Source organism: Crocodylus porosus, unplaced genomic scaffold (genome assembly GCF_001723895.1).
Source record: "Crocodylus porosus isolate Cpor-Errol unplaced genomic scaffold, CroPor_comp1, whole genome shotgun sequence".
In the NCBI taxonomy this organism is placed as follows: Eukaryota; Metazoa; Chordata; order Crocodylia; family Crocodylidae; genus Crocodylus; species Crocodylus porosus.
Genome location: NW_017728943.1, coordinates 85,502,044 through 85,517,347, shown reverse-complemented (window position 1 = coordinate 85,517,347; position 15,304 = coordinate 85,502,044). Strand labels below are relative to the sequence as shown.

The following is a 15,304-nucleotide window of genomic DNA, read 5'->3' as shown; positions in this document are numbered from 1 at the left end:
CGGCTGTTGCTGCTGCTGCTGCCGCTGCTGGCGCTGGGCGGCCCGGGCGCGCGGGCGCTGGTGTGCCTGCCGTGCGACGAGTCCAAGTGCGAGGAGCCGCGGAGCTGCGCCGGCAGCATCGTGCTGGGCATCTGCGGCTGCTGCTTCATGTGCGCCCGGCAGCGCAACGAGACGTGCGGCGGCGTCTACGGGCTTCACGGCGCCTGCGACCGCGGGCTGCGCTGTGTCATTCGCCCGCCGCTCAACGGCGACTCCATCACCGAGTACGAAGTGGGCGTCTGCGAAGGTAACGCCGGGCCCGGGAGCGGGGGGGTTCCCGCGCAGCTGGAGCCTGCCCCGGGCACGGCTCTCCTCCCTGCCTGTCGTGGGGGCCGCGGGTGAGGTCTGCCCGCCCGCCCTTGGCGCAGCCCCCGGCGGAGCCGCGGGCTGGGAGCTGCGAGGCCCCCCTCGAGCAGCGGGATCAAGACCCCGCGCGTGATGCCGATTCCGGATTCCTTCCCCGTCAGGGAACACAAAGGGCGGGCACGGGTTGCAAACTTTTTTCCCTTCCTCTTCCTGTCACTTCATGCCTCCCCCCTCCTCCTCCGATGCGTGTGACAAGACACGGATTTATTTTTTTACAACCACCCCATATGTAGTAAGACACTGATTTATTTTTTACCCCCCTCCAAGCACCCGATGTGTGACGAGACCCAGTGATCTGTAAGGTCCCTTCCAGCCCCTAACAGCTATGAAACTGAAGATGTGGATTTTTTTTCACCCCCCACTCCAAGCAGTAGATGGTCTGTAAGGTCCCTTCCAGCCCCTAACAACTACGAAACTATGAAGACAGATTTTTTTTTTTTAACTGTCCTCCAAGCAGCCAATATGTACAAGACACAAATTTTCTTAACCCCCTCCCCTTCCAAATAGATGATCTGTAAGGTCCCTTCCTATCTGCTAACAACTATGAAACTATGAAGACAGGATTTCTTTCTTCTTTTTTTACACCACAAATAGCTAATATATGACAAGGCATGGATTTTTTTTTTTATCCCCCACCCCTCCAAGCAGCTGATGTGTGGCAAGACACTGATTTTTTTTTTCTTTTTTTAAAATTATTATTTTTACACCTGCCCCCTCCCCCCAAGTTTTTCCTCCTCTACCCCCGCTACCAGAGGAGGGGAATCCCTGTGGCCGAGGCTCTGCTCATACTTCCCGCCTCCTCCATACGGGGTGGAGGTGGCTCCTTAGTCGAGACACGCAGGGCTGTTTTCCTCCCAGAGCTCACTTGATGACTCTGGCAGGAAAGAGTTGCTGCGTACCTTGGTCGCATACCAAAGAGCTGAGCAAGGGAAAGCTGAAAGGCAAGGGGGTGGGGTGCAGCACTGTTGAGAGATTATAAATTACTGGGAGTTTTATGTGGAAAATACATAATTGTATATGGAGGCTTTTTTGGGGGGGGGTGAGCTTGGACAATTCTGGAAAGGAATAGTAGAGAGGCTCTTACTGGGCTGAGAGGTAGAGGGCAGTACAGGGTCCAGAAATCTCTTGAGGAGGCGGCAGTAGTCCAAAAAGTGTCTTGTATGTCTTTTAAAAGAGCTCCCCCCTGCCAAAACTGAGAACCGTCTAAATATCTTTGCTTGGTAAACTTATAAACTAGTACCAGATACCAAAATAACTTAACTTCAAGTAGCCACAAATGATCAGTATAGAAATAAGTAGGCAGTTGGTCAGTCCTATGTTAAACAGCTTTCTGGTCAAGTTTCTCCCACTTGTGATTTCAGTGACGACAATGTAATGAACTGCAAGTGGATGCTCTATGTTTTAGTAATAATAGTTTAGTAAGAACAGACTTGAGCTGACTTCTGCAAGAGTCTTGGTTCTTTTCTTTTTGTTTGGTTTGTTTTCATTTTGTTTGGAGTTTTTTGTTTGTTTTACTTCTCATTCGTCTTTTATGTAGAGGTGGACTTAACAGGAACGTGTGTATTCAGCACATTAAAAGTATATAGTGAGTGATGATTTTAAGTTTTCTGTTGCTTGAATGATGGTTTCTGTTCTTGTTTAAAGTCTGAACATATTTTAAACTGTTCCTGTAAAAATGGAGTGGAACAGTGAAAGCATATGGCAGTTAAATGTCTTGACATTCCAGTTCTCTTACTGTATCACAATACGGACTTCTCTGGCAGTTCAGGAACATCTCATTCTTTTGCAGTGATGCAGCCTGAATGTTACTTGATTTTAACTAATAACACATCCCATAGACTATTATTGAAAATAGTATGAAGCATCCACAGGCAAGATCATATTTCAATTAGCGTTCTGTGACTGGAACATAGTCATGAAGCAGACAGTTTAGCAGTTGTGAAGGAGACTATTTAGGGATTTACTTCTGGGGATCTTAAATGAAAGAAGCAGTTGAGAGATTGCTGCATTGAGGATATAGTATTGGGTTAAACACTTCTTTTGTTAGGATTCTTACTTATAATTATCTCATCCTAGAGCAATTAAACTGTTGAGCACAAGTTCCTCCTCTGTTTCTTATTGGGAGTAAAGGAGCAGGAGAACTCTTAATGTTTCATGTGTACATACGTACCAGCTAGAATTAGATTACAATCCCCCCTTGCCTTCCCCAGGTTAAGACAGTTTTATTTAACTTGCAGATAGAAGTGTGACAGGTTTGTTTGTTTGATTTATCGCTAGCTGTTAATACTATGCCATGTTGAAGAGGAGTTTCTCTCTGCATATTATTTGTTGCAGTTCAGGGAATTGTTGAATTTACTCAGTTATCAGTTTTATTCACCAACAAGCCAAGGAAACAACATTCAGACCTGTATGAATAGAAATTGATGTAGTCTTACTCTTTTTAGGTTTTTTTCCCCCCTTTTGAATGTGTTTTTCACTGCAATCTTTACACTGAAATGACCCCTACTGGTCACAGTTGTAAGTGTAGATTTTTTTTTCTTTTTTCCCTTTTAATTTTAAGACTTCACAAACGCTTTAGTTCAAAGCCAGCTTCAACACAAACGCTTTTGGTTACAGAAAAACTTGTGATTTCTGGATTCTACAGTTACCTTTAGAGACTGATGATATTTGTGCCTGGTGCAACTACAGTTACTTAGGTTTATGTTTGCCAAGCCCAAAAACATGAATTTGATGTTCTTGGTTTTTTTTTTTTTTTAGAGAATAAGCAATTTTGTAGGGACTTTGCCAGTGGACGAATTCATATGCAGTTTTTTCCTTCTGCAGGCAAGAAGACAATGCAACCATTAGTATCACTGATAACTTGACAAATGTATTCCTCTGTCAGAATTTGTGCTAGATCAGTGATTAATGTTAGAGTAGCATCTGCTACTTCTAGGTACCTTTTTTTTGCTCTTATTTTATTTTAGATGGAGATCACCACTCTGCCATTTTAAAAAAATCATACTCTGGAAAAGAGTAGGTGGATTCAGACTGGGTCATATAGTGATATTATATCATGGATAAACAATAGTTACATTGTTATACAGTTTTTGAGTTGTACTACGAGCACTGGAAGCTACATGATGCATGCATTGTGACAAAGTAAGTGTGTAAGATTGGAGGAAACTACATGATTGTTAATAGTTAATCAGGAGATTTTAAACTATTCCAGCATTGGGGTTAATTTGTGCTCAGTTTTATTCCAAATGGGATTGCTTGCTGAAGCATTCCAGTGATTCAGGTGAAAGTTCCATGGGGATTTTAGTTTCTGGACTCTGCTAGTGCTCAGAATGTTCTTTGCTAGTCTTTGGCAATGCATGACATATAAATTTAGGTAAAATATTACTGAAGACAAAGCAACCTGATATAGCTTGCCAACGTGTGAAACCTAAAGCACTTGTCAGTTTCATTTCTCTCTAGTAAGACAAGGCCTAGTAGAGAAGACTGGAAAATTTTTGCTAGAACTCGTGTATTCATTTTGGTGCAGAGATTTTCCATTGTGTATAAGTGATTCAATATCAAAACAAATTATTAATTTAAAATACTTAAGTTGATAGGTGCAAGTAAAATTTTGGCTAATTTTCAGTGTAAAGCAGATCTGAATAGGGGAAAATGCTGTGACAAATTAAAAAATCTTACTATTTCCTTTTGCTACTTTTAGATGACACTAATTAACTAACTTACTGAGAACAGGTACTAACTTTTATAGTATCTAAAGGAATGAGCTGTTTGTATAAGCAGTTTTATAAAAAGTTGACTACTGAATCTTCAATATAACATCATACTTGTGTTGCAGTTGCATAGGAAATTATACAAAATTAATCTAATATTAGAAATTTAATATTTTAAAAATATAGTGTGTACATAATGTTTTAAAACTGTCTTAGTCAATTTTGGAAAACTCCTTAAAACCACAGTATTCTTTTTAGATTCTTATACCACTGTTGTCATCACAGTATCTGAATGTCTTGAATGATGCCTTAACTTCTATGTAAGTAACATCTATCACATGTTGTTTTACACTTCTTCTGAGGGGTGGGGTGGGGTGTTGTATGTAATAGTATGGTTTTGTTTTTTAGGACAGTTTTTATTTATATACATTCCTATGAGTGCGTTTATGGATTTTCTAAAAGTTATTTGAAAGCTAACCATTAAATCTATGGGTTGGTGAGAGAATTTTTCCTTCAGTGATGTTGGACATGTGCAACTACAACTGACCTACTTGCTTATTGTGGGTGCCCTATACTTATCTCAAGACTCTGGTGTTCCAGGTGCTTATTTTTCTTGGTGTATACATTTATAATGGGTTCACAAAATCAGTCACCTCAGCCTTTATAAGTTGGCCTTTTATTTTATATCCTCATGTTAGAAGTTCTAAAACTCTCTACACTTGAAAATGCTTGTGATGTAACAAGTGATAAGAAATAAAGTGAATCCGAGTTCCTAATAAACAGGTATTCATACTGAAAAAGACAACTTCTTTGTAGTCTTGGGTACAAGGTTCACCTTTTTATATTTGGAGGTGAGTGGTTCCTACTGTTCAGAGTTAAAGCACACAAGCATTTTGGCAAAGCGCTCACTGCTGACCTGTTTGTTGTATGGCTTCTCATTCCCTATTGCCGTCAACCTGGCTTGCTTTAGAAGGAATATATTTGCTGTCTGGGTATGTGGCTGACTCAAAGATGCTCCATATGCAGAGGAATCCTCCAAATTTGGCTGGGGACTGTATTATGGTTGTTACATATTGCATACCAGTTTTGCCTGCTGGGTGAGGACCATTTTTTTTAGCTACTTAAAAGTAGCTTAAACCTTGCCATTCACCTTCATGGCAGCAGCAGCATACAAAGTAGTAATTACAATTTGGAGTTATAACTGCTTTGGTTTTTAACCCTGTAATGAGAACACTAACTTGTTTTGGGCCTTGAAGTAGGTTATTAGTTGTCTTTTGTATCTTGTTTTTTTTCTAAGAATATGTTCAAGCTGGGTAAGTGTGGCAATATTGCCTAGCAAGACATTGCAGCAAAAATGATGAATTGTAGTGATGTGATGTAGTGCAAAATGTAGCATTTCCCATCAGTGTGGCATTCAAACTCCTAACTTAGAGTTTCCATTACAGTTAATAATTTATCTTTGAATTCCATGTATTGAACATTTTAAACTGATATATTAATTTTAACTTGTATGGGTTTTCCTTTTCTTAAGCTGCAGATAGCTCTCTAGCCTTTTTTAAAACTAGTCTATAGTGTCTGAGCCTTGTCTGCTTTGTACCTAACTTCAAAGAAGAGGGTCCTTATTGGGATTAGGAGGAACTTCCATTTAGCTAACTGGATAATACATATTTATGTAAATTACGATATACTTCTGGTACATTACTTAGGAAGACTGTGGAAATTTGCTATATTGCCACAGCACTCGTGTTCTTTGTGTGCTAAAGGATGTATTTGCATCTTTCTACTGGCACAAGTTACTGCTAGTCACTGGTTAGTTTGGCTGTTGGGGAAACAGTGTACCTTGCCTTAGAAACAAAAATCTCCTGGGTTCATATGAAGATTTTAACTACTTTTTGGAGGAGAAAAAATAGAAATGTACAAAACTTACATACAGAGAAGCATAAACACAACTAAATTCACTTTCTCAGAACAAATAGTTTGGCACCTATTAAACAATCTGAAACCTTTTAGAAAAGGAAATGAAATTATAAAAGCTGTTGTTACAAGATCTCATTAAGACTGAAGAAAACCTAAATTAGAACGGTGTTCTTGTCCCCTTTTTTCTCGAGAAAGCAAAGGCATTTTTGCTTCTGAGGACTGTTGTTAATATTTTTCCAGATTTATTTACATTAATTGTCTGTAGGTTTTGATACCAAATTCTGCCTAGTGTTTGGTAAAACTTATGAAAACTTCTAGTTCATTGAAGACTTTTGTTCCTGTTTGTAAAATGATTTGGTTCAATTTGCTTTTAGCATGACCATGTCCCAAATACCTTTTGAAAATGTTACTCTTTATCTTATAAGTGGATGACTTTGGGGCATAAACAAAACCTGTGTACTGAGATGAGTGTAGGCTGTTGTGCAATGCAATTCCTTTAGAAAGTTTTTTCTTTTTCCTGTCTATGTCTTGTTGGGGCTGTCTGCTTATCTTCCTACCAAGATATGGAGAGGGGGGAGCATTATGTATAGAGGGGATTGTATAGCTGAAATCAGAAATGGGAGAAAAGAAGTTCTACAGGGTACTTCATGTAGCGGTCAACAATGAAACTGATTTTGTCTTTCTCTTATGTATTATCAGCACCAAATAGTAATTCAGTGCCTATGTGAATTGAAAAAAATGTGGGTAGCTTGTAGGCTCTCAGAATCTTTCTCTGAACAACATAAATTTAAAAAATTCGGTGTTCTTTAATTACTTAAATGCTTTGTATCTAAACACTCAAATCCCTTATTGTTAACATTCTTTTTACATGGCCACTGGGAATGCTTTCACAATGCTGCTGCTCCTTGGAATGCTGTTGAACACAGCTCCAGGTAGCTAAGGAAAATTATAACATGATTAGTTCTCTTTTGGTGTATTCCCCATATGTAAAATAGTGAATGTTGATCCCTAGGCTTGTATACTGGGTTGTGAATTTTAAACCGGTATAGATGTATATTGCAAGTTGTTATCCAGCAATGTACAGAACTTCTTACGTGGTCACTTAGTCCAGAATATGATTGTCCACATGGGGGAATTGCATCCATTTTAGCTGGCAAAATGTTCTCGTAGACTGTAGTCCTTGGAGTTAACACTGAAATAAATAGCTCTTATCCTTCAGAGCAGTTGTTTACTATGGCAGTTGCCCTCCAGCAAGAACTGTAGCTTTAGACTTGATGGCTAGGGACAGACATTCAAAAAGTCTCAGCTTGAATTGATTCGATCTTTGAAGGATAGTCTAACTTGGCTAGGCTGAACTGGTTTGTGACTGGACAGACATTCTGTATGGACTGAGGAAATTCAGGCACAAGTCTACAGTAGCTCAGGGTAGAAGCCGGCGGGGGGCGCTAAAGCAACCCTCCTTTCCCTTGCACGGTACTGAGCTGAGGTGGGGCATAGCCAGGCCCCTGGAGGACCTCTTATTAGGGAGGTCTGCCTGCATGATCCCAGGCTTTTCCCTGCTGGCTGCTCAAGGGGCAGGAGTGTTGCCAGACCCCAGCCCTCTGCTACCACTGAGGCAAGGGTGTGTGTGCAGTGCATGCATCTGTTGATGATATGGAGCTTTTCAGTCTCTGTCTCCCTCCTTCTTTATCCTGTCTGCAGCAAACTGACAGGCAAGCAAGCCAGCAGGGGCTGATAACAGTGATTATCACCTCATCAGCAACAATAGGCTCTTTCCATTACTTCAAACTCTTCTTAAACAGGTTACTGACTGACCTGTTGATTAGCTCCAAAATGCCCTCAGTGGTCACTGTTCTGTCTGCCTGTCCCAGGGAAATTGGAAAGAGAGAGATACACACACGCAGACACCACTCAGCATTAGCTAGCATACTAAGTGCCTAGGGTTTGTGGGGCTGGGGTCTGTGCTGTGGGAGATGGGAGGGAAGGATTCCTGCTTGAGTAGTGAGGATGGGGGGGGGGGGGGGGGGAAGCCAGGCAGACCCTGCTGTGTCTGCAAGTCTCTGCCAGAGCTCCAGCCAAGGAGCAGAGGAGAGGGGCCAGCTCTGTGGTGGAGCAGGGAGCCCCACCCAGCCCAGAGAGGATGCTGGGGGTGTCTGGTTTATCTTAAACCAGCAAAGGGTCTGGGACAGATATTGCATAAACTGGTTTGACCCAAATCGGTAGCATAAGTCTGATGCTACATTCAACATCTGGTCTGTTACAGGTTTAAACAAGTTTCTGATCACTTAAACCAGTTTGTGTAGAGTCTGTCCCTAGCTGTTAAGTGGTATAGCTTTCCTGGTGGGTGGGGAGACCAGTTAGCACAGTCTTAGCTGGCTCTTTCTGTGACTGAAAAAGGCCACTTATTTATGCTGTCCTTGGAGAGGCTACGGCAGGGGTGGGCGATTATTTTGGGCAGAGGGTTTATTACTGAGTTTTGGCAAGTCATCAAGGGCCGCATGATAGGGAGCGGGGGCAGATAAATATTAATTTTCTAAATTTTTTAGGGGTCCTGCTGGCTGGATAGAATGGCCTGGCAGGCCACATCCGTCTCCCAGACTGCATTTTGCCCACCCCTGGGGTACGGTCATAGACAGCTAGGTATGTTCTGGCTAAACAGTGCATCTCTTCTGAAGTGGCTTCCTCATCCTCTACATTTCTAGCCCTGGTTCTTGAGTCCGTTCTCAGTCCACACTAACCACTTCTTTTCAAGATGCTGCTCTAATCTGGCTTCTCTTCCTGTCTTGCTGTCCCTGGATTTCCCAGCTCCTGGTCTCTGGCATAGCCTTGACCACAGTTTCTGGATGTCAGGCCCCCCAGCTTGCTTCCTTCTTGTAGATGCTTAGGTTCCTGGTCCCTGGTTCTGCTTCTGTAGTCTTGGATTCTCCCCCAGCTTGTATGTGGCTACCCTGAAGAATTTTCAGGCCCAGATTTGATTCCTTGAAACAGCAAAAAGCAGCTTAGGTGCAAGCACACAGCCTGGTAGCTGCTGACAAGTTTGAATCTCCTCATCATTTTTGGGCCTTTTCTGAAATGCTGTTTGCCATCACTTCATCAACAGAAGGATCCTATGCAGGTATACAGATGGAATACAGCCATCATTCCCCAGCCCACCCAATCTGGAAATAAGCAAATCAACTCTTCCAGCAAATTATTGCAACGGTCTATCTGTACCAAATACAATTATCTTATTGTCCCTATGACTGAAGGCTAGCTGCATACCCAAATAATAAGACCCCTAGACACAACTGGAGGAAGACCTAGAATAACACTGGGTATTTGACCAGTCAAAAAAAATACTTGGTCAGTTGACCTCCCAAATATTGTCAAATGAGAATAAAGTATTTTATTAGTTTATTTGAACAGTAAAAAGAGATTCTTTTTAATTTTGATCATTAATTACCAAAAGTGAAATGGTGAAATACAATTCTCAAAAACTGTAATGAATTATTATAACTAACACTGTTAAATAAGTATAAATGTGAACAATATTCAACACTGAAGAGTTTGCCTTGTTTTATTCTGGAAACTCGGGGTCAGCCCAAACCGTTACAAAATAAAAAAATTAAACAAAAATAAAATGGGCATGGCAATTAAAAAAACAAATAAACACAACAAAAGGTGGTGGTTTATTTTTCTTAAGTGCAGTTATGCTAAGTAGTGGGACACAAACTCCTTCAAGCATCTTTTATATTTTGATCAGTTTTTACTACTTTAATTGCATCATCCTCATCAGTATCTCCTTCATCTGAATGTTAACTCCTTCATCTTTACATTTTATTTTTTAATCTCAATTTGTGATGCACGTTCACCAGCTTCCCAGCAGTGAAAGTCTTCAGTCTATTTCCGGTGAGGGAGTGGGGATGTGTAGATGATTTTCCCTAAGCTAGTCAGTTGTTCTGTACACACCATAGTTCTTGGAAGTTAAAGTAATGTTGCTGCAGCTAGTCTGCACGAACACAACCCTTTCCACCATGGAAAAAGTTGCTCTGTTGCACTCCCAGCAGCTGAACTCTACATTGTTTTATGACTGACTGGGCTTTATAACTGCTTTATGACTGCTGCTTGCTTTATAATTTGCTACCTTTGCCAAGTTGTTTGTTTTTTATATCCTTCGAAATTTGCAACAGCTATTGTAAAGCTGCAAGCTGAATCAAATTCATCATCAAAAGGTCATGGCCTTGGAAACATGAATCAAGAAGGTAGGCAGGATTATGTGCAGGAATGATCATCTGATATTCTTCCCCATCTCCTGCTCCCATATTATTTTCTCTCTATCTCGCTCTCTCTTTTTTTTGTTAGTGGACTTTTCTCAGTATTCTTCCAAATGTTCAGAACGAGTTCCTGATTATTAAGAAATGCATCAGACAGTGTAGAACTATCATTCTCCATATTCTGAATGAACTGAGTGACAGGCACAAACAGAGAAATAATTATGGATTTTTGCAGCCAAAAGACTTTATCGTCAATATCAGTGTGGATTATTTGGAGGCAGTACCTGGCTACTTCCTTCAGCAGCAGCTGAGTTAAATGCTTTCTTCCATCTTTGAAGATCTTTGAGAAACGGAATGAAGAGGATGATTATTGAGTAAGGCTTGCTCAGTGTGGATGCAGGTGAATTCTGTATGAAGTGATGTTGAAATATGGCTGTGGCTACCTTTTTTAAAAAAAACCCAAAAAACTTGACAGTGCTTTTTAGTTTTGATGCATGTGATGAGAGAGCCTCATACCATCAAGATCATGAAAGAAGAGTTGTCATATAGGCAGCCCATCTATAATATGGGTGTGACTACTCATCAACAAAACTGAAGCAGCTCTTTTATATTGGCAGCATTGTCAGTCGCAATGAGAAGAACTTTTAGTGGGCCAGTCTCACTGATGACACTTAAATTGGTAAGCAGTATGTCAGGCTGTATGGTGATGCTCAGTTCATTGGAATAAGTAAAACTGTTTTTGGACTTATTTAACCTGAAGTTGATAACATCTTCATTGTGAATATGTCTCCATCCATTAGACTAAGGATATGTGAGGAACTTTTGTAATAAGAACATCAACTCATTCACATCTTCTGCATGTTGAAGCAGAAGATTTCCTGCAAGCTGCTTCCTATTCAAAACTTTGTAAATTGGACTCCATATTTGTGTGCTTTTTTTTTTTCAAAATTTTTCAATTAATATCGAATGGTGTATTACTGACATAAATACCTAGTCATTTTATCCAAAAACTCTTAATATCACTTTTGAATGTCTGAAGACTTACAAAGTTCTTCATCCTGAAACAGATGAAGTAGCAAAACTTGTTATTGGACCATGTGGAAATGAAAATGGCTTCAATTTCACTATTACATTCACTAAAATAATTTGTGCTGTATTAAGATAATGCAATGGAAGATGAATTAGGAGAATGTGAAGGAGAAAAAAACTCAAGTTTTGCAGATCAAATTTTGCCCTTGCTGTTTCACTGCAGTAATCTATCTTTGGTAGCTGAACACCTAGCACAAGAATTCAAGAACTGTTTTTCTATTTATCTGCATGTCACTTACTCGGAAGAACAGAATGTGTAGTGAGCTGTAATAATTTGTTATTGTGTATGTGTGTGTGTGCTACTTTTCCCCCATGTATTTTTTTCTACTTAAAGAAATCCAAACACATTGTTGTGGCTTTCTCTAACTCTCCATAACATCACAGTATCTCTTGAATTTAATTCAAGCAGTTGCCTTCAGTTCTAAGAGCTGCTGTTTCCTAGAAGGCTCCTGAGCCTAGTCTTTCTGAGGAGCTTTACAGAGCAGACTGCCAGATCACCTGGAGGGGGTGACTAGTCCCTCCTCCCCTTATCAAGTACAAAAGACCCAGAAGCAGTTCAGGCTCCTAGATACTTGTGATGTGTTATTTACATGTGGAGTTTTACATGGGTGGCTATTCTCTGTTGGACTGACTGTACTTGTGAAGTGTACAACTGTGGCAAGTATAAGCCTTTTCTGCTTCCCACTCCCTAAAGCTGGTATACTTGTTGCTACTTGGAGATGCCTGTAGCTTCAACGGGTTGCTGGTAGAAGCATATTTTCTATGCTGCTTGATTTAAGTCATAGAAAATTAGGGTTGGAAGGGACCTCAGGAAGTCATCTAGTTCAACACCCTGCTCAAAGCAGAACCATTCCAAAACTAGCTCATCCTAGACAAGGTTTTGTCTAGCCGGGTGTTGAAAACCTCCAAGGAAGGAGATTCCACCACCTCTGTGGGTAGCCTGTTCCAGCACTTTACTACCCTTCTAGGCAGAGTTTTTCCTAGTATGTAACGTAAACTTCCCTTGCTGGTGAGAATGTTGTGGGAGACTGTATCAAAAGCCTTGTGAAAGTGTTGTGTCTACTGCTCTCCCCTCATCCACAGAGCCAGTCATCTTGTCTTAGAAAGCAATCATATTGGTTAGGCATGACTTGCTTTTAGTGAATCCATGCTGACTGTTCTGAATCACCTTCTTTTCTGCCAAATGCTCACAAATGGATTCCTTGAGGATCTGCTCCATGACTTTTCCAGAGACTGAGGTGAGGCTGATGAGTGTGTGGTTTCCTGGATCTTTCTTCTTCCCTTTCTTAAAGATGGGCACTATATTTGCCTTCTTCCAATAGTCTGGGACTTCTCCCAACCACCACGTGTTTGCAAAGATAATGGCCAGTGGTTCTGCAGTTGCATTGACGACCTTTCTCTGTACCTTTGGGTTACTTGGATTTGGCCCCATGGACATGTACACATCCAGCTTTCCTAAATAGTCCCTAACCTATTCTTTCACCACTGTTGGCTGCTCACCTCCTCCCCAAACTGTGGTGCCTGGTGCAGTAGTCTGGGAGCTGACCCTGCCTGTGAAGACCACAGTAAAAAAGGCATTGAGTACTTTGGCCTTTTCCACATCATCTCTCACTAGGTTGCCTCCCCCATTCAGTACGGGACCCACACTTTTCCTGGTCTTCCTCTTGCTGCTGATAAACTTGTGGAAACCCTTCTTGTTAACCTCCATGTCCCTTGCTAGCAGCAACTCCAGTTGTACTTTGGCTTTCCTGATTCCATCCCTGTGTGCCTAAGCAATACTTTTATACTCCTCCCTAGTTGTTTATCCAAGATTCCACTTCTTATAGGCTTCCTTTTTGAGTTTTAGCTCACTGAAGGGTTTACTGCTAAGCCAAGCTGATCTTCCTTACTTGCTAGTCTTCCTGTGCATCAGGATGGCTTGCTCCTGTGCCCTCAGTGAGGCTTCTTTAAAGCACAACTAGCACTCCAGGACTACTTTTCCCCTCAGAGTAGCTTCCCAGGGGTACTGCCCATCAGTTCCCTAAGTGAGTTAAAAATGGCTTTTCTGAAGTCCAGGGTTCTTACTCTGCTGCTCTCCTTCTTTCCTTTCCTTGTGATCCTGAACTTGATCATCTCGTGGTCATTACAGCCAAAGTTGCCATCCACTTGTATGTTTTCCCACCAGTTCTTTCCTGTTTGTGAGCAGCAGGTCAAGAAGAGCCCCTAGTTGGCCTCTCGAACACTTGTATCAGGAAGTTGTCCCTAGCACTCTCCAAAAACTTCCTGGATTGTCAGTGCACTGCTGTATTGCCCTCCTAGCTGATATCATGGTGCTTGAAGTCCCCCATGAGAACCAGGGCCTGTGACTGGGAAACTTGTGCTAGCTGTTTGAAGAAAGCCTCATCTACCACTTCCTCTTGGTCTGGTAGATGATAGCAGACACCCACCATGATGTGACTCTTGTTCCTTTTCCTTCTGACTCTAACCCAGACTTTCAACAGGCCTGTCTCCAAGTTTCATAGTGGAGCTTGCATCTGTTATATAAAGCCCAGCTCTTTCCTTGCCTGTCCTCCCTGAGCAGTTTAAGCCTATCCATGGCAGTACTCCAGTCATGCAAGCTATCCCACCAATTCTCTGTTATTCCAGTCATGTAATAGTTCTGTGACTGTGTACAAGGGCATTCCGTTCCTCCTGTTTATTTCCTGGGCTCCGTGCATTCATGTACAGACACCTGAGGTAACTAGCAGATTGCCCTGTTTTCTCAGGAAGAATGAAAAGGCTTCCTCTATTGCCCCCTCCTGCTTGTGTTTCTTCCAGGAGATTCCCCACTTAACCTAAGGGCTTGTCTTCATCCCCTGGTGAGCCTAGTTTAAAGCCCTTACCAAGCCTGTCTGTGAAGATGCTCTTCCCTCTCTTCATCAGGTGGATCCTGTCTCTTAGCAGTCCTTTTCTTTGGAACAACATCCCATGGTTGAAGAATCCAAAGCCCTGCTGGCAACACTATCTACACATCCATGCATTAATCTGCAGGATATGTCCAATCTTGCCCAGGCCCTTCCTCTTGACTGGAGGGATTGAGGAGAAGACCACCTGAGCCCCTGTCCCTTGCACCCAGAGCTTGTAGTCATTTTTGATCTGTTCAGAGTCACCCCTGACAGTATCATTTGTTCCCTCATGGATAAGCAACATGGTGTAAGAATCAGTGGACCAGATAAGTCTTGGTATTCCTTCTGTGACATCTCAGATACGGGCTTTGGACAAGCAGCAGACGTCCTGAGATGGGTCAGGCTGGCAGATGGATGCCTCAGTCCCCTGCAAAGCTTAGTCTCCATCTATTGCCACCTGTTGTTTTCTCTTGGGGGGGGGGTAGGGGGCGGGGAGCAGTTGTCTTGATCCTCCCAAACTTGTGGATTCCTGACTTAGACTCTTCCACCAATGGAAAATGCTCCTCCTGCTCTGTTGCTAAGACTATATCTGTTCTTCTGCAAACTGCTTCAGGTGGAGATGAAAACTTCTACTTGCTGCCAGAGGTCACAAGTTTCCAGCTTTCACCTTCCTGGGAGGCCATGTCCTTTCCCTTCTCTAGCACGTCCCTCTGGCACTCCTTCCTCTGCAGTCCTAGAGGTTTCCTCCAACATCAAATCAATGAAGTCCTTGTGGCGGCATTTTCTCCTGTAGCTCTCTTGCTTGCTCCCTGAGGGGCACACCACTAGGAGACGCCACTCACATTGCAGGCACTCCCCCACCTGGCTATCACTGGAAGAAACCTGCAAGCTGCAGTCTCCACAGCACCAAGTGAGGACCTGGGTGGAAGCCTCAGTGGTGAGCAGTCCTGTCTGGACAGACGCATCACAGGTGCAAGCAGAGGAAGAGCTGGCAGCAGTGGCTCTAGTCTTTGACATCCTCCAGCCATTTCTCTGGGTCTCTTAATTATGTGCCTCTCTCTCCCTG

At 42.2% G+C, this 15,304-nt stretch overlaps 1 protein-coding gene across 1 annotated transcript in view; it reads left to right on the top strand.

Moving 5' to 3' along the window:
• Positions 1-15,304, top strand: part of CRIM1 (cysteine rich transmembrane BMP regulator 1) — a gene marked incomplete at its 5' end in the record, with an annotated part of 383,203 nt that continues 367,899 nt past the window's right edge. Inside the window, one exon of the mRNA XM_019548604.1 lies at positions 1-286. Coding sequence (XP_019404149.1) covers positions 1-286 — 286 coding nt within the window. The remainder of the gene's footprint in view (positions 287-15,304) is intronic.